Source organism: Petromyzon marinus, chromosome 56 (assembly GCF_048934315.1).
Source record: "Petromyzon marinus isolate PM22_M1 ecotype Great Lakes invasive population chromosome 56, UKy_Petmar_22M1.pri1.0, whole genome shotgun sequence".
Lineage (NCBI taxonomy): Eukaryota > Metazoa > Chordata > Hyperoartia > Petromyzontiformes > Petromyzontidae > Petromyzon > Petromyzon marinus.
This window is the reverse complement of record NC_133722.1, coordinates 3,396,529-3,421,568: the sequence shown is the minus strand read 5'-3', so window position 1 is coordinate 3,421,568 and position 25,040 is coordinate 3,396,529. Positions and strand designations below refer to the sequence as shown.

The window sequence follows — 25,040 nt, the reverse complement described above, 5'->3', positions numbered from 1 at the left end:
GGTTGGGTATTTAAATCGCAGGATCGCAGGGGTATGGCGACGGCTTGGCGAAGCCTTCATCCAGCAGTGGATGAACCACAGCAACTGGACATAACACCGCTCCCCGCCTCTCATTACATTTGGCACTCTTCCCTTAGCACTCTTCCCTTAGCAATGTGGCCACCGAGGCACCGTGTTTATTGTAGTACGGAGTTAGACTGATGGCCTTAATCTAAGTTTTATTGTTGTTGTTGACTTGCATCCCACTGGGATTTTTTGCACACAGCGTTGGTGTACGGTGCTTTTTCAGGAATATTTTGATGTTTTTTTTCCTGGAATTTCTGTTTGCACAGTCACAAAGTCACTTTAAGATGTTTTTCTTGTTCATGTTTTGTTTTTTTGTTTGTTGCGGTTGCACCCGATTCAAGAGCCGAATGGCTCACAGGGCTATACCAAATAAATGAAACTATGAAAAACTGTGAAAACTGTGTATGGGCCTTTTCCCCAAGCAAGATGGCCGCTGAGGCACCGTATATGGCCCTTTAATCCTTAGCAAGATGGCCGCCGATGCACTGTGTGGCTTCTTCCACTAGGAAGATGGCCGCCGAGGCACCGTATTTTGGCCTCTTCCCCGAGCAAAATGGCCACCACCAATGCATTAAAAGCCCTCCACCTCTTCCCCCTTACAAAGATGGCCGCCAGCGCGTTAAGTGACGCCACACGTCACGGTTTGTGTACTTCCGCCTTCCACGTCGGCGCGGTTTGCAATGGAGGGTGTGCTCTACAAATGGACAAACTACTACAACGGTACCGCGGATCCACTCCTCGGCGCCCCGCGCGCGCCCGCTCGCGTCTTGCTTCCGCGCCCGGGGTCTTTTGCCTCTCTCCAGCGAGCGGCACGCCTCAGGGATGGTTGTCAACTCGCGCCTCGGCGGCCCCGCTCCGGGTCACTAGGCCTCTCGGGTGTGGGTTGAGACCTCGGTCTCGCCTAGGTCGTCCTGCCGGGCAGGTGCTGCCTTCCCGAACGAGCGAGGCGGCTCGGTCCCCCCCCCCCCCCCATCTCCTCCTGGAGTTTGTTTTTACATGTAAAAACTTAAATTTAAAATGTTTCCCGCGCAAACTAGCGTGAGGGGGCGCTCGTCCCCTCTTCACAGGCGCAGTTAGCCAGTGCTGCAAATTCCCCGTTCTCATGGCCGGGGCCGGTTTATCCACAGGACAATAATTGATGTCCCATAACGAACGTGTGGTGGTAACACTATCATTTGGTGCGCGCCGGAATTGAGCCGAGCACCGTACAGAGAGAGGTCCTTCCTCATTCATGCAGGAACGCAAAGTAATATTGGCGTTATCGATTTAAGACGGGCAAACTCGGGACCGCAAGGTGGTGTCTCATTACCAAATCAATTGAACTATGAACTATTAGCAGCAGCAGCAGAGGAGGTGAGGCTCACTTTGAATTAAGAACCAGAAAGACCGTGCGGATGATGGGTTGTGTAAGAAGCACTATTGTTTGTTTTTACACGGAGAGAAAAGGATGTGCGAAGGAGACATTGCCGATCTGTTTTGTTCACATCCCACACAGCCACGCGAGTGATCACGTCTTAATTACACGCTGCACGCGCCTCCTGATCCTTTGGCCATAGCAGCCGTACATATAGAGGACCGCAGAGCTTGTGACCGAACTTGAGCTTGTCCGCGGCCGCCTCCTCGCGGCTCCCGAGTCATTCTGGTGAGCGCAGGAAAAAGAGCTTCACAGCTCACCGGATTTCTTGCGGTCTAAACGCAGATTCTCGAAAGATGGCACTACGAGGGCCAGCGACGAATGCGCGGCGGGGCGCCATAAGCGATTGAAACAGTTACGAATGTTGGAAGCCATCCATCTGATCTGATCTGTGCCCCATGTGTGTGTTCGTGTCGTGTGTGTGTGCTCGTGTCGTGTGTGTGCTGGTGTCGTGAGTGTTCGTGTCGAGTGTGTGTGTTCGTGTCGTGTGCTCGTGTCGGGTCGTGTGTGTGTGTGTGTTCGTGTCGTGTGTGTGGTCGAGTGTGTGTGCTGGTGTCGCGTGTGCAGGTTGGCAGCCGCGCTGGTTCGTGCTGGACGGCGGCGTGCTGTCCTACTACGACCACAAGGAGGACGTGCGCAAGGGCAGCAAGGGCAGCCTGAAGATGGCCGTGTGCGAGATCCAAGGTGGGGGGCGGGTGGGGGGCGGGTAGTGATGGGGGGGGGGGTGAGGGTCGGGGGGGTCAGGGGGTGAGGGTCGAGGGGGGGGGGTCAGGGGGTGAGGGTCGAGGGGGGGTCACCCACCGGACGGACGACAGCTCCGCTAGTCTTTGAAACTCGTCGGTGTTTAGTTTAATAATAAATGTTTATTTGCGCCATTCCGTCCCAGGAATCCCAATGCGCAATGCATGAGAAGCAGGAAACAAAAAAACTGAACCCAGGGGTCAACCGGCCCAGACTAAAGAGGGAATGGCTCAGTTTAAAGAGATGGGTTTTCAAAGCAGACTTAAATATATCGACCGACTCCGATCGCCTGATTTCACGTGGTGAGGCGTTCCATAGCCCTGGGTGCCATGCTGACAAAAACTCGGCACACCATAAGAGCGCAACCTAGACCTGGGGATTGCTGAGCAGTTGGAGGTCACGAGGTCTTAAGGACCTTGACGGAATATATACAGGGCGCATCAAAAAATTGTAAACACTTCCGAGAATTTGCAACAATACCACGAGAAATGTGCCTCCGGGCTCTGGAGAAGATTCCAGGCCACGTGTTGACAACGATGGCGAACAAGTGGGAGACTCTTTGACTTTTTGAAGCTATTAAACATACATTTGTTATCATGTGAAAGTGTATTATCCGTTCTTCTTTCATTAAAAACGATAGTCCCATATAAGTGTTTAAAAAAACCCATTATGAACCACCCTGTAAATGTGTTAGTTCCTACTCCTGTAAAGGAGGAACGGACAACATCCACTCTGCGCCTGAATGGACAGTTGAGTGGATAACAAATCTAAAATTACATCTTTAATCTGCTGCTATGAATCCATACGAAAGAATAAGATTAGTGCAACGTGCTTTCCTCCGCAACTTAAGCTTGTACAGTAAAGCATAAAGCGCTTTGATGGTATTTGTGCGAATTGCGCTTCAGAAAACTGTTTATGTTATTATTGATTATCGTATGCGTGTTGAACTTCTTTCGCACCGTACGTGGCCAACCGTGCTAATCGTAAGTGCGGGGAAGAAGAAGAAATTATAATAATGATTTTGACTGCAAGTATTGTGGTTTATGCAGTCATGAACCTTGTAAAAAGGTTTCAGTTTTGCCAAGAAAAAGGGGAAAAACCCTATTATCATAATAATGATTATTATTTTTACTCCTCCTGCTGTGCCTTGTGTTGTGCCGTTAATGTGCGTGTGTGTGTTTGTGCGACGAAGAAGATGAGGGCGAATTACCCTTTGCAGTGGCGTCCCTTCCGTCAGCGGTGTTCTGACTGAGCAACTACAGCGCTGCACCAATACCTTTGAAATGAAAACGTTAGGAGCTCGAGCTCATTAACTACCCCCCTCCCCCCCACTCTGTTTTTTTTTCCTATCCACTGCTTGTTACCCCCCCCTCCCCCCACGTGTCTCTCCATGCCCCCCCCCACCTCCCACCCCGTACCCTCCCCCACCACCACCCCACAGTGTGCCCGAGCGATGACTCTCGCTTGGAGCTGGTGATCCCCGGCGAGCAGCACTTCTACTTGCGCACGACGAGCGCCGCGGAGAGGCAGTGCTGGGTGGTGGCGCTCGGCTCCGCCAAGGCCTGCCTCACCGACAGCCGCACGCGCAAAGAGAAAGGCGAGCGCCCCCCCCCCCCTCCTCCTCCTTCTCTCCTCCGCCCTCTGTCACCGTCACTCATTCCTCAACGCTCGTAGCACGCCAGCGTCCACCCCCCCCCCCCCCCCCCCTTCTCGTCAACCTGACAATTCCATCCTGTCATCGTTTTGTGAGCTGAACGTCAGGCGCCTTGAGTTAAGGCGCTCTATAAATAGACGATTGGATTAGAAATTAGATCACGGCGCAATGATGCTACGGCGAGTCACAGTTTCCCTTTTTTTGTTTGTTGCTGTGATGTTTCCAAGTTGGTCGCGATTGAGTTGTCGAGGAACAAGGAAGTGTCTGGGCACCCCTGCTGTGCGTCTGGACACACGCCTGCTGTGTGTCTGGACATGCCTGCTGTGTGTCTGGACACGCCTGCTGTGTGTCTGGACACGCCTGTTGTATGTCTGTACACGCCTGTTGTGTGTCTGGACACGCCTGTTGTGTGTCTGTACACGCCTGCTGTGTGTCTGGACTCGCCTGCTGTGTGTCTGGACACTCCTGCTGTGTGTCTGGACTCGCCTGCTGTGCGTCTGGACACTCCTGCTGTGTGTCTGGACTCGCCTGCTGTGTGTCTGGACACTCCTGCTGTGCGTCTGGGCACGCCTGCTGTGTGTCTGGACACTCCTGCTGTGTGTCTGGACTCGCCTGCTGTGTGTCTGGACTCGCCTGCTGTGTGTCTGGGCACGCCTGTTGTGCGTCTGGACACGCCTGCTGTGTCTGGACACCCCTGTTGTGTGTCTGGACATGCCTGCTGTGTGTCTGGACATGCCTGTTGTGTGTCTGGACACGCCTGTTGTGTGTCTGGACACTCCTGCTGTGTGTCTGGACACGCCTGCTGTGTGTCTGGACACTCCTGTTGTGTGTCTGCACACGCCTGCTGTGTGTCTGGACATGCCTGCTGTGTGTCTGGACATGCCTGCTGTGTGTCTGGACACGCCTGCTGTGTGTCTGGACACTCCTGTTGTGTGTCTGCACACGCCTGCTGTGTGTCTGGACATGCCTGCTGTGTGTCTGGACATGCCTGCTGTGTGTCTGGACTCGCCTGCTGTGTGTCTGCACACGCCTGCTGTGTGTCTGGACATGCCTGCTGTGTGTCTGGACACGCCTGCTGTGTCTGGACACGCCTGCTGTGTGTCTGGACACGCCTGTTGTGTGTCTGTACACGCCTGTTGTGTGTCTGGACACTCCTGCTGTGTGTCTGGACACGCCTGCTGTGTGTCTGGACACTCCTGTTGTGTGTCTGCACACGCCTGCTGTGTGTCTGGACATGCCTGCTGTGTGTCTGGACACGCCTGCTGTGTCTGGACACGCCTGCTGTGTGTCTGGACACGCCTGTTGTGTGTCTGTACACGCCTGTTGTGTGTCTGGACACGCCTGCTGTGTGTCTGGACACGCCTGTTGTGTCTGGACACGCCTGTTGTGTGTCTGGACACGCCTGTTGTGTGTCTGGACACGCCTGCTGTGTGTCTGGACACGCCTGTTGTGTGTCTGGACATGCCTGCTGTGTGTCTGGACACGCCTGCTGTGTGTCTGGACACGCCTGTTGTGTGTCTGGACCACCCCTGCTGTGTGTCTGGACACCCCTGTTGTGTGTCTGGACCACCCCTGCTGTGTCTGGACACGCCTGCTGTGTCTGGACACGCCTGCTGTGTGTCTGGACACGCCTGTTGTGTGTCTGGACACGCCTGTTGTGTGTCTGAACACGCCTGCTGTGTGTCTGGGCATGCCTGCTGTGCGTCTGGACACGCCTGCTGTGTGTCTGGACACGCCTGTTGTGTGTCTGGGCACCCCTGCTGTGTGTCTGGACATGCCTGCTGTGCGTCTGGACACGCCTGTTGTGTGTCTGGACACGCCTGCTGTGTCTGAACATGCCTGCTGTGCATCTGGGCGTGCCTGCTGTGCGTCTGGACACGCCTGTTGTGTCTGGACACGCCTGTTGTGTGTCTGGACACACCTGCTGTGTGTCTGGACACGCCTGTTGTGTGTCTGGACACACCTGCTGTGTCTGGACACGCCTGCTGTGTGTCTGGGCACGCCTGCTGTGTGTCTGGGCATGCCTGCTGTGTGTCTGGACATGCCTGCTGTGTGTCTGGACACGCCTGCTGTGTGTCTGGACACGCCTGTTGTGTGTCTGGACCACCCCTGCTGTGTGTCTGGACACCCCTGTTGTGTGTCTGGACCACCCCTGCTGTGTCTGGACACGCCTGCTGTGTCTGGACACGCCTGCTGTGTGTCTGGACACGCCTGTTGTGTGTCTGGACACGCCTGTTGTGTGTCTGAACACGCCTGCTGTGCGTCTGGACACGCCTGCTGTGTGTCTGGGCATGCCTGCTGTGCGTCTGGACACCCCTGCTGTGTGTCTGGGCACCCCTGCTGTGTGTCTGGACATGCCTGCTGTGTCTGGACACGCCTGCTGTGTCTGGACACGCCTGCTGTGTGTCTGGGCATGCCTGTTGTGTGTCTGGACACGCCTGCTGTGTCTGGACACGCCTGTTGTGTGTCTGGACACGCCTGCTGTGTCTGGACACGCCTGCTGTGTCTGGACACGCCTGCTGTGTCTGGGCATGCCTGCTGTGTGTCTGGACACGCCTGCTGTGTCTGGACACGCCTGCTGTGTCTGGACACGCCTGCTGTGTCTGGACACGCCTGCTGTGTCTGGACACGCCTGCTGTGTCTGGACACGCCTGCTGTGTCTGGACACGCCTGCTGTGTCTGGACACGCCTGCTGTGTCTGGACACGCCTGCTGTGTCTGGACACGCCTGTTGTGTCTGGACACGCCTGCTGTGTCTGGACACGCCTGTTGTGTGTCTGGGCATGCCTGCTGTGTGTCTGGACACGCCTGTTGTGTGTCTGGGCATGCCTGCTGTGTGTCTGGACACGCCTGTTGTGTGTCTGGGCACCCCTGCTGTGTCTGGACACCCCTGCTGTGTGTCTGGGCACGCCTGTTGTGCGTCTGGACACGCCTGTTGTGTGTCTGGACACGCCTGCTGTGTCTGGACACGCCTGCTGTGTCTGGACACGCCTGCTGTGTCTGGGCATGCCTGCTGTGTGTCTGGACACGCCTGCTGTGTCTGGACACGCCTGCTGTGTCTGGACACGCCTGCTGTGTCTGGACACGCCTGCTGTGTCTGGACACGCCTGCTGTGTCTGGACACGCCTGCTGTGTCTGGACACGCCTGCTGTGTCTGGACACGCCTGCTGTGTTTGGACACGCCTGCTGTGTCTGGACACGCCTGCTGTGTCTGGACACGCCTGTTGTGTCTGGACACGCCTGCTGTGTCTGGACACGCCTGTTGTGTGTCTGGGCATGCCTGCTGTGTGTCTGGACACGCCTGTTGTGTGTCTGGGCATGCCTGCTGTGTGTCTGGACACGCCTGTTGTGTGTCTGGGCACCCCTGCTGTGTCTGGACACCCCTGCTGTGTGTCTGGGCACGCCTGTTGTGCGTCTGGACACGCCTGTTGTGTGTCTGGACACGCCTGCTGTGTCTGGACACGCCTGCTGTGTGTCTGGACACGGCTGCTGTGTGTCTGGACATGCCTGTTGTGTGTCTGGACACGCCTGTTGTGTCTGGACTCGCCTGCTGTGTCTGGACTCGCCTGCTGTGTCTGGACTCGCCTGCTGTGTCTGGACACGCCTGCTGTGTCTGGACACGCCTGCTGTGTCTGGACTCGCCTGCTGTGTCTGGACACGCCTGCTGTGTGTCTGGGCACCCCTGCTGTGTGTCTGGACACGCCTGCTGTGTCTGGACACGCCTGCTGTGTCTGGACACGCCTGCTGTGTCTGGACACGCCTGCTGTGTGTCTGGACACGCCTGCTGTGTGTCTGGACACGCCTGTTGTGTGTCTGGACACGCCTGTTGTGTGTCTGGACACGCCTGTTGTGTGTCTGGACACGCCTGCTGTGTGTCTGGACACGCCTGTTGTGTGTCTGGACACGCCTGCTGTGTGTCTGGACACGCCTGCTGTGTCTGGACACGCCTGTTGTGTCTGGACACGCCTGTTGTGTGTCTGGACACGCCTGCTGTGTCTGGGCACCCCTGCTGTGTGTCTGGACACGCCTGCTGTGTCTGGACCACCCCTGCTGTGTGTCTGGACACACCTGCTGTGTCTGGACCACCCCTGCTGTGTGTCTGTACACGCCTGTTGTGTCTGGACACGCCTGCTGTGTCTGGACCACCCCTGCTGTGTGTCTGGACACGCCTGCTGTGTCTGGACACCCCTGCTGTGTCTGGACACCCCTGCTGTGTCTGGACACTCCTGCTGTGTCTGGACACGCCCTTTACAGCGCAGCCCACTGCGTAATGAACGACCTCGCAAAATCTGTGTTGTTAAGAACCCTCTGCCACCTGACGCAGCCGAACGGAATTTTTCAATTGCCACGTGGTGTACGAGTGTTTAGCGACGCGGCTGATTTATTATCATTTTGACTTCGCTTACTGTGGGGGTGGTTGTAGAGAGAGTCTCATGACCTTGCCACCGCACGCGATGGCTTGGGTTCGATCCCAACCCTGATGCCCGCTGTACGTTTGGAGGTTTGCGTGTTTCGCTCTCCCCCTGTGGGGTTTTCTCCGGAACCTCCAGTTGTTTCCCCTCCACATTTAGAATCAACGTCACTCGTTCAGAGTATTTGGCTGCTTGCTAAAAATTTACACGTGATGATGATGATAAGCCTACTTCGTTGAGCTATCAATTGTGATGGCTAGGCCGCTTCTGAAAAATAGCTATATAGCGCAGTGGGCCTTGCCTAGTAAAATCCAAAATTGTTTAGTTAAAGTTATTAGAAATGTGGACGGTGCCTGCTTGAATCTGCGCCAGGCTTCTTGTGGACGGCACGGGCCAGGAAGTCATTCCGCGACGATTTAGTTTGAGCTGTGGCGTGTGGTGGGAGCGCGTTCTTGCAACACGCATTCGTCCCAATTGTTACACGGCCTCGCAGATAAGTTATGACCCGTGTAATATGGGGTACAAAAATCCACGTGTTTAGAAATGCTTTGTGTTATTGTTGCGAATTTGCATCTCAAATTCGAGGACATCCTTTGCTGACCCGCCCATACTGGACATCTGTGACAAAAGAGCTTTGTAGCTCATTTGATATCGCCAGTCTGCAATAAACATTCTCATTCTGACGTCCGTTGGGTGGTTTTTTTTTGCACGCGCGAGCAGAAATCATGGAGGCGAGCGACTCGCTGTGCTCCAAGATGTCCGAGATGCGTCTCTACTACGACCTCATGACGCAGCAGGTGTCGCTCATCCGCCAGGGCATCCAGGAGCCGCGGCCTGACGTGCAGGTGAGACGCGCGGTTACGGAAAACCGTCGTGCAAACACACGCACTCACGCGCACACAGACATCCACGTATAGCCTTGAACAGACTGTTGGGGCAAGTGCTGTTTAGCGAGTAGTACCTATGAAGGCCGGAATGGCACACGAGGGGGTGGGTCGGCCAGCACCACGCTCCGCCGCACCAGGTACTCATTTGAGGCCGAGTCGACCTCGGGGAGGCCCAGGACCGGTTCGGATAATCCTCACTGGTGTTGACCCGGGTCGCCGGATTTGTAGCGCCGCGTGGCGCTAACCACGGCACTACCGCTCCGCACGCACCCGGACGATGCTTTCCCAGTTGTCGGATAGTTTGTCCGTGCGGATTGTGCAAACGCCGTGCGTGGGGTGGGAAGGAAGGGCAGCCAGAACCGGAACCCAGCAATTTCTCAAGCTCTGCATGTCCTTATGTTGGGATATTTGGCCAACTCTCTTCAATAGAGTTTGTACGTGTGGAAAGATTCGCCCGGAGTAAACCTACGGTGCCGGTGAGAGGGAGGCGCGCGACACTCAAATCTCCAACTATGGCCCGGGGCTCTGTGGTCCTGTCTTAGACGTTTTGGCCCACTCCATTATTGAGTGGTTATACATGTGGCAAGAGAACCCAGAGCGCCAGGAGAAATCCCGTATATCCAGTAAGATTGAACACGAATCCAACTCTGCGTTTGTACGTGTTGGAGGAAAACGGGAGTGTGGCCCGGGAGAATAACCGCCACGCGCGTGAGGGGGCAACACGCTATCCCACACAGACGGAACAGGTGGGAGTCCGCGTTCACGTGCCGCTGGCGAGCCAAGGCTGCGTGCCGCGTGGATGGCAGCGTGTCTGCGCCGTTGCTCTGCGCGCGGGTGGTGCGTGGCAGAGGATGAGTGAGGCGTCGTCCCTGCTGAGCGCCACCTGCGACACGTTCGTGCGCGCCTTGGAGGAGTGCGTCCACACCGCCGCCAGCAGCGTGCGGCCCTCCACGCAGCAGCAGCAGCAGCAGCAGCAGCAGCTGGCCCCGCCGGCCGTGATGCCGCCCACACCACGCAGCCCTCAGCGTCCTGCCGGGGTACGTGGGTACACGCTCGCCCCACCGCTCGTCGCCATCGTCGCCCGCCTTGTGGGGTGGCGGCCGGGGGGGTTGTGCAAGCGCAGTGGCGACGCTCGCGCATCACAGGAGGAACCGGGTTCGATTCCCGACTCGGGTGCCTCTTTGTGTGGAGTTTGTATGATCTCCCAGCTCTTTTGCAGAGTATGAGTGAGTGGAGTTTGTATGTTCTCCCCCTGTTCTGCATGAGTTTCCTCCGGATTTCCTGGTGTTCCCCATAGCTAATTACACACGCAAAAAAAGCATCCCAATTCCATTAGGATCTCACGCACACACACACACACAGCAATACTGCCCCCCGCCTCCTCCCCCCGCTGTGAACGCAGCGGCGCCTTCCTGCGTGGTGATAGCCTTGCAGCGGCGCTCTGAGAACGCCAGCGCCCATACCCAACGTGTGTGCGGTTCGGGGCTGGGTACGCGAGTTGCCGCTCTGGGTGACGCGAAGCTCTGCTCCCCCTCCGTCTCGTTCGCAGGTCAAGAGTCAGGCTCGCGCGTCGCACGCCGAGAGGTGAAATAGCACCGACACTCGCACCACCGCCCCCTTCTCGTTCGCTCACTCGTTCATTTACTCCGTTCACTCACTCGTTCACTCTGTCTCGCTCGCTTGCTCCCGTCGCTCACTCATTCACTCGCCCACTTATTGGTTTGCCCGCTCTCTCCCAGAGTCCATCCGCACGGATCCATCCGTGCGTCTATCCACCCTTGCGTCCACCCTTGCGTCCACCCTTGTGTCCCCAGCACCGCGAGGTCCCTACCGAGACCGCCCCCGTCCTCCCGCAAGCGCGAGCCCAGCAACAAGAGCGGCAGAACCTCCTCGTCCTCCTCCTCGTCACGGCGGAGGCTGGCCATGGCGTCGACGCGAGTCGGGGCCATCGTGGAGGAGGTGGAGGAGGAGGCGGTGGAGGCCCCTGCAGCCGAGGGAGCATCCCGGCCAGAGCCGAAGGCCGCAGGGCCCCGTGAACCCACATCTCAGGAGGCCGCAGCGAGCGGAGTCGCACCAGATGGAGAGTCGCATCGTGCAGACGCGCCGCAGCAGCAGGCCGCGTCACATGACGCGGACACGCCGCAACAGGCCGCGTCACATGACGCGGACACGCCGCAGCAGCAGGCCGCGTCACATGACGCGGACACGCCGCAGCAGGACGCGTCACATGACGCGGACACGCTGCAGCTGACCGCGTCACATGACGTGGACACGCCGCAGCAGCAGGCCGCGTCACATGATGCGGACACGCCGCAGCAGCAGGCCGCGTCACATGACGCGGACACGTCGCAGCAGGTCGCGTCACATGACGCGGACGCGTCGCAGCAGGCCGCGTCACATGACGTGGACACGTCGCAGCAGGTCGCGTCACATGACGCGGACACGCCGCAACAGGCCGCGTCACATGACGCGGACACGCCGCAACAGGCCACCACGCCACGCGAAGCGATCGCGGGGAGCGACGTGTGTTCGAGGTTCGAGGCTTCGGACGTCTCCACACAGGAATCGAGGAGGCCCGGAGAACACCAACGGGACAGGGAAGACTCCACGGTCGACGATGATGATCCTAATGCCGATGCTGCCGATGATGCTGATAGTATCAACGATGGTCATTTTGATGATGCTGATGATGGTAACGATGGTGACGATGGCGAAGTGGGCACTGCTGGGCGTGGAGAGGAGGGCGGTGCGGGAGAGAACTCAGATGTCGGACGCGTGGCCAATCGGGGATTCGATCCGGAGAAACTGGGCGAGGGTGAGGACTGTCGGGGTGAGGACCCTGGGGGTGAGGGTGAGGAACGTCAGGGTGAGGACCCTGGTGGTGACGGAGAGGACGGCGGGGGTGAGGACTTTCAGGGTGAGACGGTGGAGACCTTCTTCGGTGTCATGGCACAGAGGTGAGAGCGTCCCGGGTTGCTCTGCTGAGTGAGCCTGAGCACGCGGCTCGTTGACACGGCCAGCAACAAACAGCACTGTTATCGAGTTGTTAGCGCGTGTCTTGAATTGAGGTGGGCGGGGGTGAGCGAGCGGGTGAGCAGATAGGCGAGTTAGTGCATGGATGGACGGGTGAGCCGAGTATGTGAGAGGGCGAGTGAGTGAATGAACGGGTGAGTGCGTGGGTGAGCGAGTGAGTGCTGTTGTCACCTGCGGTGTGGTGGTGTTGGTGGTTGAACACCGCGTGGTGATGGGTGAAATGGAGCATCTTAAAAAACCTACAACACCTGGGTCTGGCCCGTGACCCGCCATTGAGGCATGCTTCACGCGATGGCCTCAAGGTGCATCTAGCCTGACACATGCGCCGTGGTGACGTCACTGCATCTGTAAATAGTGGAGCGGTGGTGCAGTGGTTAGCGCACTGCGCTACGAACCCGGCAACCCGAGGTTCGATTCCCAGTCACGGCCAACATCGGCTGTGAATATTTGAACCGGACCTGTGCCTCCCCTTGGTGGACTCAGCCTGAAGTAAGTACAGGGACTCCTCTACTTACGAACATTCGACTAACGAACTTTCTGAGATGGTTACAAACCTGTCCGGATGTCCAGTTGCCAGTTCGAGAGTCGTCAGTTCAACCGCCGCCCAATAGATGGCGGTGGTGGCATCTACATCTCCAGAACGTGAAGAACTAGTGGCATCTACATCTACAGAACACGAAGAACCAGTGGCATCTACATCTTCAGAACGTGAAGAACCAGTGACATCTACAGAACGTGAAGAACCAGTGGCATCTACATTTGCAGAACGTGAAGAACCAGTGGCAACTACATCTGCAGAACGTGAAGAACCAGTGGCAACTACATCTGCAGAAGTGAAGAATCAGTGGCATCTACATCTGCAGAACATGAATAACCAGTGGCATCTACATCTGCAGAACGTGAAGAACCAGTGGCATCTACATCTGCAGAACATGAAGAACCAGTGGCATCTACATCTGTAGAACGTGAAGAACCAGTGGCATCTACATCTGCAGAACGTGAAGAACCAGTGGCATCTACATCTGTATAACGTGAAGAACCATTGGCATCTACATCTGCAGAACATGAAGAACCAGTGGCATCTATATCTGCAGATGTGAAGAACCAGTGGCATCTACATCTGTAGAACTTGAAGAACCAGTGGCATCTACATCTACAGAACGTGAAGAACCAGTGGCATCTACATCTGTAGAACGTGAAGAACCAGTGGCATCTACATCTGCAGAACGTGAAGAAACAGTGGCATCTACATCTGTAGAACGTGAAGAACCAGTGGCATCTACATCTGCAGAACGTGAAGAACCAGTGGCATCTACCATCTACAGAACATGAAGAACCAGTGGCATCTACATCTGCAGAACGTGAAGAACCAGTGACATGTACAGAACGTGAAGAACCAGTGGCATCTACATCTACAGAACGTGAAGAACCAGTGACATCTACAGAACGTGAAGAACCAGTGCCATCTACATTTGCATAACGTGAAGAACCAGTGGCATCTACATTTGCAGAACGTGAAGAACCAGCGGCAACTACATCTGTAGAATTTGAAGAACCAGTGGCATCTATATCTGCAGAACGTGAAGAACCAGTGGCATCTACATCTGTAGAACGTGAAGAACCAGTGGCATCTACATCTGCAGAACATGAAGAACCAGTGGCATCTATATCTGCAGAAGTGAAGAACCAGCATCTACATCTGTAGAACTTGAAGAACCAGTGGCATCTATATCTGCAGAAGTGAAGAACCAGTGGCATCTATATCTGTAGAACTTGAAGAACCAGTGGCATCTACATCTACAGAACGTAAAGAACCAGTGGCATCTACATCTGTAGAACGTGAAGAACCAGTGGCATCTACATCTGCAGAACGTGAAGAACCAGTGGCATCTACATCTGTAGAACGTGAAGAACCAGTGGCATCTACATCTGCAGAACATGAAGAACCAGTGGCATCTATATCTGCAGAAGTGAAGAACCAGCATCTACATCTGTAGAACGTGAAGAAACAGTGGCATCTACATCTGTAGAACGTGAAGAACCAGTGGCATCTACATCTGCAGAACGTGAAGAACCAGTGGCATCTACCATCTACAGAACATGAAGAACCAGTGGCATCTACATCTGCAGAACGTGAAGAGCCAGTGACATGTACAGAACGTGAAGAACCAGTGGCATCTACATCTACAGAACGTGAAGAACCAGTGACATCTACAGAACGTGAAGAACCAGTGCCATCTACATTTGCAGAACGTGAAGAACCAGTGGCATCTACATTTGCAGAACGTGAAGAACCAGCGGCAACTACATTTGTAGAATTTGAAGAACCAGTGGCATCTATATCTGCAGAACGTGAAGAACCAGTGGCATCTACATCTGTAGAACGTGAAGAACCAGTGGCATCTACATCTGCAGAACATGAAGAACCAGTGGCATCTATATCTGCAGAAGTGAAGAACCAGCATCTACATCTGTAGAACTTGAAGAACCAGTGACATCTATATCTGCAGAAGTGAAGAACCAGTGGCATCTATATCTGTAGAACTTGAAGAACCAGTGGCATCTACATCTACAGAACGTAAAGAACCAGTGGCATCTACATCTGTAGAACGTGAAGAACCAGTGGCATCTACATCTGCAGAACGTGAAGAACCAGTGGCATCTACATCTGTAGAACGTGAAGAACCAGTGGCATCTACATCTGTAGAACGTGAAGAACCAGTGGCATCTACATCTGCAGAACATGAAGAACCAGTGGCATCTATATCTGCAGAAGTGAAGAACCAGCATCTACATCTGTAGAACGTGAAGAACCAGCGGCATCTACATTTGCAGAACGTGAAGAACCAGCGGCAACTACATCTGCAGAACGTGAAGAACCAGTGGCAACTACATCTGTAGAAGTGAAGAATCAGTGGCATCTACATCTGCAGAACATGAATAACCAGTGGCATCTACATCTGCAGAACGTGAAGAACCAGTGGCATCTACATCTGCGGAACGTGAAGAACCAGTGGCATCTACATCTGTAGAACGTGAAGAACCAGTGGCATCTACATCTGCGGAACGTGAAGAACCAGTGGCATCTACATCTGTAGAACGTGAAGAACCAGTGGCATCTACATCTGCAGAACGTGAAGAACCAGTGGCATCTACATCTGTATAACGTGAAGAACCAGTGGCATCTACATCTGCAGAACATGAAGAACCAGTGGCATCTATATCTGCAGAAGTGAAGAACCAGTGGCATCTACATCTGCGGAACGTGAAGAACCAGTGGCATCTACATCTGTAGAACGTGAAGAACCAGTGGCATCTACATCTGCAGAACGTGAAGAACCAGTGGCATCTACATCTGTAGAACGTGAAGAACCAGTGGCATCTACATCTGCAGAACATGAAGAACCAGTGGCATCTATATCTGCAGAAGTGAAGAACCAGTGGCATCTACATCTGTAGAATTTGAAGAACCAGTGGCATCTACATCTACAGAACGTAAAGAACCAGTGGCATCTACATCTGTAGAACGTGAAGAACCAGTGGCATCTACATCTGCAGAACGTGAAGAACCAGTGGCATCTACATCTGTAGAACGTGAAGAACCAGTGGCATCTACATCTGCAGAACATGAAGAACCAGTGGCATCTATATCTGCAGAAGTGAAGAACCAGTGGCATCTACATCTGCGGAACGTGAAGAACCAGTGGCATCTACATCTGTAGAACGTGAAGAACCAGTGGCATCTACATCTGCAGAACGTGAAGAACCAGTGGCATCTACATCTGTAGAACGTGAAGAACCAGTGGCATCTACATCTGCAGAACATGAAGAACCAGTGGCATCTATATCTGCAGAAGTGAAGAACCAGTGGCATCTACATCTGTAGAATTTGAAGAACCAGTGGCATCTACATCTACAGAACGTAAAGAACCAGTGGCATCTACATCTGTAGAACGTGAAGAACCAGTGGCATCTACATCTGCAGAACGTGAAGAACCAGTGGCATCTACATCTGTAGAACGTGAAGAACCAGTGGCATCTACATCTGCAGAACATGAAGAACCAGTGGCATCTATATCTGCAGAAGTGAAGAACCAGTATCTACATCTGTAGAACGTGAAGAACCAGTGGCATCTACATCTGCAGAACATGAAGAACCAGTGGCATCTATATCTGCAGAAGTGAAGAACCAGTGGCATCTACATCTGCGGAACGTGAAGAACCAGTGGCATCTACATCTGTAGAACGTGAAGAACCAGTGGCATCTACATCTGCAGAACGTGAAGAACCAGTGGCATCTACATCTGTAGAACGTGAAGAACCAGTGGCATCTACATCTGCAGAACATGAAGAACCAGTGGCATCTATATCTGCAGAAGTGAAGAACCAGTGGCATCTACATCTGTAGAATTTGAAGAACCAGTGGCATCTACATCTACAGAACGTAAAGAACCAGTGGCATCTACATCTGTAGAACGTGAAGAACCAGTGGCATCTACATCTGCAGAACGTGAAGAACCAGTGGCATCTACATCTGTAGAACGTGAAGAACCAGTGGCATCTACATCTGCAGAACATGAAGAACCAGTGGCATCTATATCTGCAGAAGTGAAGAACCAGTATCTACATCTGTAGAACTTTAAGAACCAGTGGCATCTACATCTACAGAACGTGAAGAACCAGTGGCATCTACATCTGCAGAACGTGACGAACCAGTGGCATCTACATCTACAGAACGTGAAGAACCAGTGTCATCTACATCTGTAGAACGTGAAGAACCAGTGGCATCTACATCTGCAGAACGTGAAGAACCAGTGGCATCTACATCTGCAGCACGTGACGAACCAGTGGCATCTACACCTATAGGAGACTTTCAAGCCATTCCCCGTGTTTAGCGTACACGCCATACAACATCTTTGGAATCGACAGGAGTAAAGTTGAACCTACGAACAAATTGACTTACGAACAGTACCTCTGTAACCGAAGTCGTTCGTAAGTAGCGGTGTGCGTATAAAGATCGGCACCGGTGAGAGACGAAGGCGGCCGGGCATCGAGCTGCCCACGCCACCCGCTTGTGTGCCGTCCTGGCCCTCACAGGCGAACATCGCTCGCCCCCAACGGTCGATGAAACGGCTACATGCGGGACCTTGACCTTTGTCTCTCGCCCCAGGTTCAGCGACGCGGAGCTGCAGGACGAGCAAGGGATCCACGTGGAGCCGTTCCTGAGGGCGTGCGCCTCCATCGTCCCCGTGCTCGGTAAGTTACAGCTCGACACTCTCACGCAGGTGGCTCATCATGGCCCTGTCAGAGACTCTGAACCCCTAGGGTGCTTGGTTCAATCCTGCCGGTCTGGGTGTTTCTGTTAGGGGGCTCATCATGGCCGTGTCAGAGACTCTGATCCCCTAGGGTGCTAGGTTCAATCCCACGGGTCTAGGTGTTTCTGTTAGGGGGCTCATCATGGCCCTGTCAGAGACACTGAACCCCTAGGGTGCTTGGTTCAATCCCACGGGTCTAGGTGTTTCTGTTAGGGGGCTCATCATGGCCCTGTCAGAGACACTGAACCCCTAGGGTGCTTGGTTCAGTCCCGGGGTCTAGGTGTTCCTCTTAGGGGGTTCAACATGGCCATGTCGGAGACTGAGCTCCGAGCCAGCACCGCCGCTTAGACCCTTCCATTCACACCACGGGCCTCGGTGCCTCTGTTTCTTCCCGGTCTGCTGGGAGGTTCAAAATTGTCCGCTCGTCGTGCGGTGCACGTGCGGCCCCTGACCCCTGCGCGTGCCTGCGTCGCCACTCCCCCCCTCCTCCCCCTCACCAGACAAGCTGGGCCCCACGGCGTTCGCTCCGGTCAAACTCGACTTCGTGGGCAACATCCGGGTGAGTGCCGCCCCCCCCCACCAGACCCCCCTGCCCATCGCTGGTGACCGCACGCTTGCGGTGGCGCCACGGCGGGGTCTCAGGCTTTGTTGTCTGGGCTGGCAAGGCCTCCCGGTGAGCCGAGCAACCCCCGTTACGAGGACGGCCGCAGCCCCAAGGCCATCGGCAATGGTGGCGGTTTACAGGACGTGGCAGTTACTCCGAGAGTCATAGAGTTACACAGATCCATAGAGTTACACAGAGATCCATAGAGTTACTCCGAGAGCCATAGAGTTACACAGAGATACATAGAGTTACTCCAAGAGCCATAGAGTTACACAGAAATCCATAGAATTGCACAGAGATCCATAGAGTTACACAGAGATCCATAGAGTTACACAGAGATCCATAGAGTTACTCCGAGAGCCATAGAGTTACACAGATCCATAGAGTTCCTCCGAGAGACATAGAGTTACACAGAGAGCCATAGAGTTACACAGAGATCCATAGAGTTACACAGAGATCCATAGAGTTCCTCCGAGAGCCATAGAGTTACACAGAAATCCATAGAGTTACACAGAGATCCATAGAGTTACTCCGAGAGCCATAGAGTTACACAGAGATCCATAGAGTTACTCCGAGAGCCATAGAGTTACACAGAGATCCATAGAGTTACTCCGAGAGCCATAGAGTTACACAGAGATGCATAGAGTTACTCCAAGAGCCATAGAATTACACAGAAATCCATAGAATTGCACAGAGATCCATAGAGTTACACAGAGATCCATAGAGTTACACAGAGATCCATAGAGTTACTCCGAGAGCCATAGAGGTACACAGATCCATAGAGTTCCTCCGAGAGACATAGAGTTACACAGAGAGCCATAGAGTTACACAGAGATCCATAGAGTTACACAGAGATCCATAGAGTTCCTCCGAGAGCCATAGTTACACAGAAATCCATAGAGTTACACAGAGATCCATAGAGTTACTCCGAGAGCCATAGAGTTACACAGAGATCCATAAAGTTACTCCGAGAGCCATAGAGTTACACAGAGATCCATAGAGTTACTCCGAGAGCCATAGAGTTACACAGAGATACATAGAGTTACTCCAAGAGCCATAGAATTGCACAGAGATCCATAGAGTTACACAGAGATCCATAGAGTTACACAGAGATCCATAGAGTTCCTCCGAGAGCCATAGTTACACAGAAATCCATAGAGTTACACAGAGATCCATAGAGTTACTCCGAGAGCCATAGAGTTACACAGAGATCCATAGAGTTACTCCGAGAGCCATAGAGTTACACAGAGATCGATAGACGTGCACGGAGATCCATAGAGTTCCACAGAGATCCATAGAGTTACACAGATCTATAGAGTTACACAGAGATCTATAACGTCTACAAAGACATCCATAGTTTTAGCATGGTTGGCACCTCAGATTATCACGGTTGGCTACGGCACGGTGTAAAAGAAGTTGAACATGCGTACAATTCGGGAGACAAAAGTCTCAGCTGCAGGAGTGGCGTGTGGGGTACGAGTCTAGCGGCAGTAGGGGGGCGGCGGGCGTGGGGCGCGGGTGATGATTGTGTGAGCAGGGTGAGAACTCGGGTTTTTTGGTCGACACGGGACAGAAAATCACGCAGAAGTACGAGACGGACCGGGCGGCCTTCCCCACGCTGCAGAGCATCGTGGGCCACGAGCTCAGCAGCGGCACCGCCCTGGTGCGCAACTCCACCACCGAGGCGCTGCTCTGGCTCAGGCGGTGAGCGGGGGGATGGGGGAGCGTCGGTGAGGAGGGCGAGGGGCGGGGGCGGCGCGGGTGTGAGGGTGGGCGCGTGGGGAGGAGAGGGTTAGGGTGAGGGTCGAGTGGTTTGGGAGGAGGAAGTTGGGGCGAGGCTGAGGGACGAGCAACAGGGTGAGTGCGTGGAGGGTGAAGGTGATGACGGGGGTGAGCATGGGCGGTTGAGCAGAGGGCGATGATCCGCATGTGGGGGACGAGGTTAGTGTGAGGGGGAGGCGTGCGTGGTGAGAGGGCGAGTGCTTGTGAAGGAAGAGAGAGAGAGGGGGGGTGAGTGTGCGTCATCGTCACGGCGTCGCTGTAACGTCGTCGCGGGCACGTCGCGCTCGGCGTGCTTCCCGCTTCGTTTGCCGCTGACCCCGTCGCGTTGCTCTCCTTCCCCGCCGCGTCCCCTCGGCCCAGGGGCCTCAAGTTCCTTCTGGAGCTGCTGACCGAGGTGCGGGAGGGCCAGGCCAACCTGCACGTGGCGCTCAGTGAGTCGCTCGTTGCTGTTCTTGTTGTTGTTGTTGTAGTCGTTGTTGTGGTGTTCAATTGACAACTTTACTTTGTGTAGCCATGTGAGACACACGGGAGGTCAGGGTTACGCTCCGTTGCAAGAGGGAGCGGGTGAGTGAGAGAGTGAATGAATGAGTGGGTGGGCGAGTGAGGCGGTAGGTGAAGGAGTGAATGAGCGGGTGGGCGAGTGAGACGGTGGGTGAAGGAGTGAATGAGCGGGTGGGCGAGTGAGACGGTGTGTGAAGGAGTGAATGAGCGGGTGGGCGAGTGAGGCGGTGGGTGAAGGAGTGAATGCGCGAGATAGTGAGTTGGCGAGAGAATGAGCGGGTGAGTTGGTGAATGAATGAGCGAGATGGTGAGCGAGCGAATGGGGTTAAGGTTTTTAAGTTGACACAACGGATTGCGGGTTGACCCGGCGGATGTGGTGGAGGCCGGGTGATTACCTCTCTCCCCGTGTGCACACAGGCAATGCGTACGGGCGGACTCTGAGGCGTTACCATGGCTGGGTGGTGCGGGGGGTGTTCGCGGTGAGTCCCCCGGTGCCTCGCCTGACCTAGAACCCCCGGGGGGAAACCCAATGCAGAGCAGGGGGAGAGAACACCAACTGCACACTCGCGCTCATTCGCGCCATCACACAGTCGCACCCGCTCACAGCAGCAGCAGCAACAACCGCCGTTCACGACTAAGTGGCGGTGACTTCACCACGGCACTTGTGCCAGGCTATGTGCACGTTAAGGCCACGTGATGTGTCGAAGGCGCGCTGGCAGGAAGAGGTCACGGGACAGACCCAGGTGCCATGGGTAGACTGACTGAGATGATAGGCAGATGCACCAGCCATTGCCCCCGCCTGTTCCAACCTGGATTTTAGCTGTCCAGCACCCTGCTCGTTTCACTCACTCACTCTCGCCATCACCCACCCCTCGTGCGCCGTGCTGGCCTTTATAGGTGCTACTCGCTCGCAGAACTTGCCCCAAAAGTCTGTTATTGGCTACATGCGGGAGCTTTATCTTTGCTGTGTGTGGTAGTTGATACTTGGCACACAGGCTGCTTGCGAAGAGCTTCACCCAGCAGTAGATAGAACGTGGCTGATGATGATGACGACGACGATGGGTGTCTGGTAGTGGCGGTATCACAGCTGGTGTTAGGCTGTGCTCTGGAAGTCTTCACCCAGCAGTGGATAGATCATGGCTCACGATGACACGCCGGGTGTTCCGCAGCTGGCCCTGCGTGCCGCCCCGGCGCTGGACGGGTTCCTGGCGGCGCTGACGGCACGGGAGGGCGACCCGACGGGGCCTGAGTTCCGCCGGCAGCTGAACCGCGACCTGGACACGTACCTGGGCGCCATGCGTGCCCAGCTCGGCGCACTCGACGAGCTCTACGAGCAGAACCAGCTGGAGTCGGACCGCGTCGTGTGAGCGCCGTCGCCACCGCCATCGGCTTAGACAGCGCCTCCCACCTGGACCCCTGCTTCGACAGTGCCGGCTAATATCATGGTCAGACCCGGATAATATCACGATCGGCGTGGGATAATCTCACGATCGGCGTGGGATAATCTCACGATCAGCGTGGGATAATCTCACGATCGGCGTGGGATAATCTCACGTTCGGCGCCGGATAATTCCACGATCGAACCCAGATAATCTTACGATCGGCGCCGGCTAATATCACGATTGCCGTCGGCTAATGTCACGATCGGCACCGGCTAATGTCACGATCGGCACCGGCTGATCACACGACCGGCGAGCAAGGACCCATTTGACGATCAGCGACGAAATTTTTTATTGCGCAATCGGCACCAGTGGTGTAACTCTTTGGGCGCTTTCACGAGCGCCGTTGCCTCCCGCTGAACGTTGGCGGCGGCAACAACATTCATTTATACTTGTTGGCACGGTAACTGAGCGCAGCCACCAACAAGGCCCAGAAGGGCAAGCGGCCAGCAACAAACGGCACCGTTCAATCGCCAGTGAGCAGCGACGTCTCAACTTCGCAAGCAACGTCTTGTTGAGTGACAGCCGGGCCCTCGTCGCTCATTGTAGTGCCCCTGTGACGTCACCGTTGCGTCACGGTGACGTCACCGTTGCGTCACGGTGACGTCACCGTTGCGTCACGGTGACGTCACCGTTGCGTCACGGTGACGTCACCGTTGCGTCACGGTGACGTCACCGTTGCGTCACGGTGACGTCACCGTTGCGTCACGGTGACGTCACCGTTGCGTCACGGTGACGTCGCCGTGAGGATTGGCGTGAGTAGTGAAGAGTTGGGGGAGCGGTGGCACAGCGGTCAGCGCGCTTCGCCAAACTAGTCCGGAGGCCCGAGTTCCATTCCCGCCAACACGAGTGACGACTGTTACCTTAACCGGTCGTGGGTCCTCCCCTAGGTCGACTCGGCCTCAAATGAGTTCCTGGTGCGGTGCGTAACAATCGTCACTTGCGAGACGAAGTTGGGCCACCCACTCCCACGTGTGCCACGCCAGCCTTCATGGGTGTTCACTAACACCAATTGGCCCCAACAGTCTTTTACGACTACACGATGGGATCTTTGTGTGTGCGCGCCAGTGTGCGACACCTTGGGGTAAGTTCATGGGTCATGTTAATTCGCAGGGATTTTTTGTTTGTTTCGGGACGAGTTGTGTTTTGGTTATTCGCCATGTGAGCTGGGTCACTATGGGTGGATGGGGTCAGAGGTGCTGTGGGGCTGGGGGGGTCAGTAAAAAGTGGGCGTGGTCAGCGGGGCTTGGGGGTGGGGTTAGTGGTTTGTAGGTGAATGAGTGGGCGGAGTTAGTATGGGTGGGCGGAGTTAGGGGTCAGCGGGGATTGTGGGCGGAGCCAGTGGGGGTGGTGGGCGGGGTCGGGTGGGGGGAGTCAGAGTGGGCGTGGTCAGCGGGGCCTTGGGGCCGGGTTCGTGGTGTGAGGTGAGTGGATGGAGTTTGTAGGGGTGGGCGGGGCCAGTGTGGGTGGTGGGCGGGGCCGGTTTCACGCCCACCAGAATCCCCGTTGGAGCCGCAGGAGAATGTTGGAATGGTACCGAACAGTGCCGTGCGGTGAGGTCAATGGCTGGGGAGGCACTGGCTAGTGTCAGAGCCTGATTCGCACACTGAGGGGGGCGTGGCCTCACTGAGGGGGTGTGGCCTCACTGAGGGGGCGTGGCCTCACTGAGAGGGGGCGTGTTAGACACGTCCCCCTCAGTGAGGCAGATGTGATAGCTGCCTCCCCTGGTCCTTTTCATTGCAGTTCCATGACGAGGCCAGCGAGCTTAAATATCTTTCTACACATATATGAAATAAGTTACCTGGAGTATGGAAGGCGAGGACATGAAATGAAGGGGTCTACAAACATTACATTGGTGACATACTGAGATAGTAACAGGCACGCCCTTATTGCCCGCGCTCTATCCAGTTACTGAGGGGTTGCACAATCAGAGGGGAGGCTGAGTGCGTCGCTGCCTCACCTCTCGTCTCTCCCTGTATTTGCAGCGGAGCTCCGCAAATTTGGCGATTTTGACGATAAAAATTATTGGAATCGTGCAGAAATTACATTTGTAACAGATCAGTGGAAACGTCTTAATATTTATTATAATTGTTTTACTTTTCGTAGCGGCTATTTTCATTGGAGTATGACAGGTGAGGCTCTGCCTTCCCTGCCTCCCCTGACCGCACGGCCCTGGTACCCCCGAACCCTCCGCTCCGGCGAGGCCCGGCACCGCGAGGTCCCTCCCCACCCTGCCGTCGTTTAGCCGGGCCCCGGGAGTGCCCTCGCCAGTACCGCCCGGCAACCCAACACGGCAATGCTGCCGGGGAGACCCCCTGGAGGGGGGCGAAACCCGGCCACGCGTTGCTGTGCCACAACAAAGGTGCCCCCCCCCCCCCCGTTTACAAACAACAATACGGGTCGTGGTTGGTGTAAAGCGGCCGACTACAATTATTACTATGACGTTTACTTTGGTGGAAGGATACACACCGGATATTTATTTATTAGGTTATTTTATTGTTCATAAGCGTTTGTTTTGGGTTGGACCGCGTCTGTGGCTGTCGCCTGATGAAGCTGGTTGTAATTACTGGCGAAACGTCGTACTCAGATTGTAAATTTTGTGGCTTGGCTCTCCAACACACCGGTGTGCTGTACTAGTACACTACACTATACACTACACTATACACCACACTATACACTACACTATACACTACACTATACACTACGATACACTAGTGCTGTACTAGTATACACTACTATACACTACACTATACTACACTATACACTACTATACACTACACTATACACTACACTATACACCACACTATACACCACACTATACACTATGATACACTAGTGCTGTACTAGTATACACTACTATACACTACACTACTATACACAATACACCACACTATACACCAGTGCTGTACTAGTGACGAATTGGCCACGTTCTGTTCACGTGACAACCCTTACTAGTTGGCTGTGTCGGGTGGTGGCGGGTTCTAACGACACAACATTTATACATTTACGCGATCTCGCCCCAACAAAAACCCCTCTTGTGGATGATATTGGTCGCGAAAGTCTCCGTGTTCAACTGTCTATTTCATTATTACCAAAAGATGGACAGGCTAGGAGGTGGACAGTATTTGGCGTTGTCCATCGCCCATTCAAACCGGTGGCACGATTTCTGATTGGCGCAGTTGTCTTTTAAAAG

The 25,040-nt window shown here is 54.8% G+C and overlaps 1 protein-coding gene across 2 annotated transcripts; it reads left to right on the top strand.

Moving 5' to 3' along the window:
* Positions 1-661: 661 nt before the first annotated feature.
* LOC116954715 (pleckstrin homology domain-containing family A member 8-like) lies at positions 662-23,097 on the top strand. 2 transcript variants are annotated; one of them, XM_032975428.2, is made up of 13 exons: positions 662-786; positions 2,048-2,164; positions 3,663-3,818; positions 9,007-9,131; positions 10,022-10,210; positions 10,723-10,757; positions 10,988-12,130; positions 17,377-17,462; positions 18,022-18,080; positions 19,699-19,829; positions 20,268-20,338; positions 20,826-20,887; positions 21,578-23,097. In XM_032975428.2, the coding sequence occupies exons 1-13, from the start codon at positions 747-749 to the stop codon at positions 21,773-21,775; spliced, it is 2,412 nt and encodes an 803-aa protein (XP_032831319.2). In that variant the 5' UTR covers positions 662-746; the 3' UTR covers positions 21,776-23,097. The 2 variants fall into 2 exon arrangements, with proteins under 2 accessions (XP_032831319.2, XP_032831320.2); XM_032975429.2 differs by lacking the exon at positions 662-786 and adding an exon at positions 794-988.
* Positions 23,098-25,040: the final 1,943 nt, after the last annotated feature.

What these genes read in the sequence shown, in the direction of transcription:
- LOC116954715 (XM_032975428.2), top strand. Translation starts at nt 747, where the DNA reads ATGGAGGGTGTGCTCTACAAATGGACAAACTACTACAACG. An exon ending in CAACCTGCACGTGGCGCTCA is followed by an intron (nt 20,339 to 20,825) that starts GTGAGTCGCTCG and finishes GTGTGCACACAG; the next exon opens with GCAATGCGTACGGGCGGACT. An exon ending in TGGTGCGGGGGGTGTTCGCG is followed by an intron (nt 20,888 to 21,577) that starts GTGAGTCCCCCG and finishes GGTGTTCCGCAG; the next exon opens with CTGGCCCTGCGTGCCGCCCC.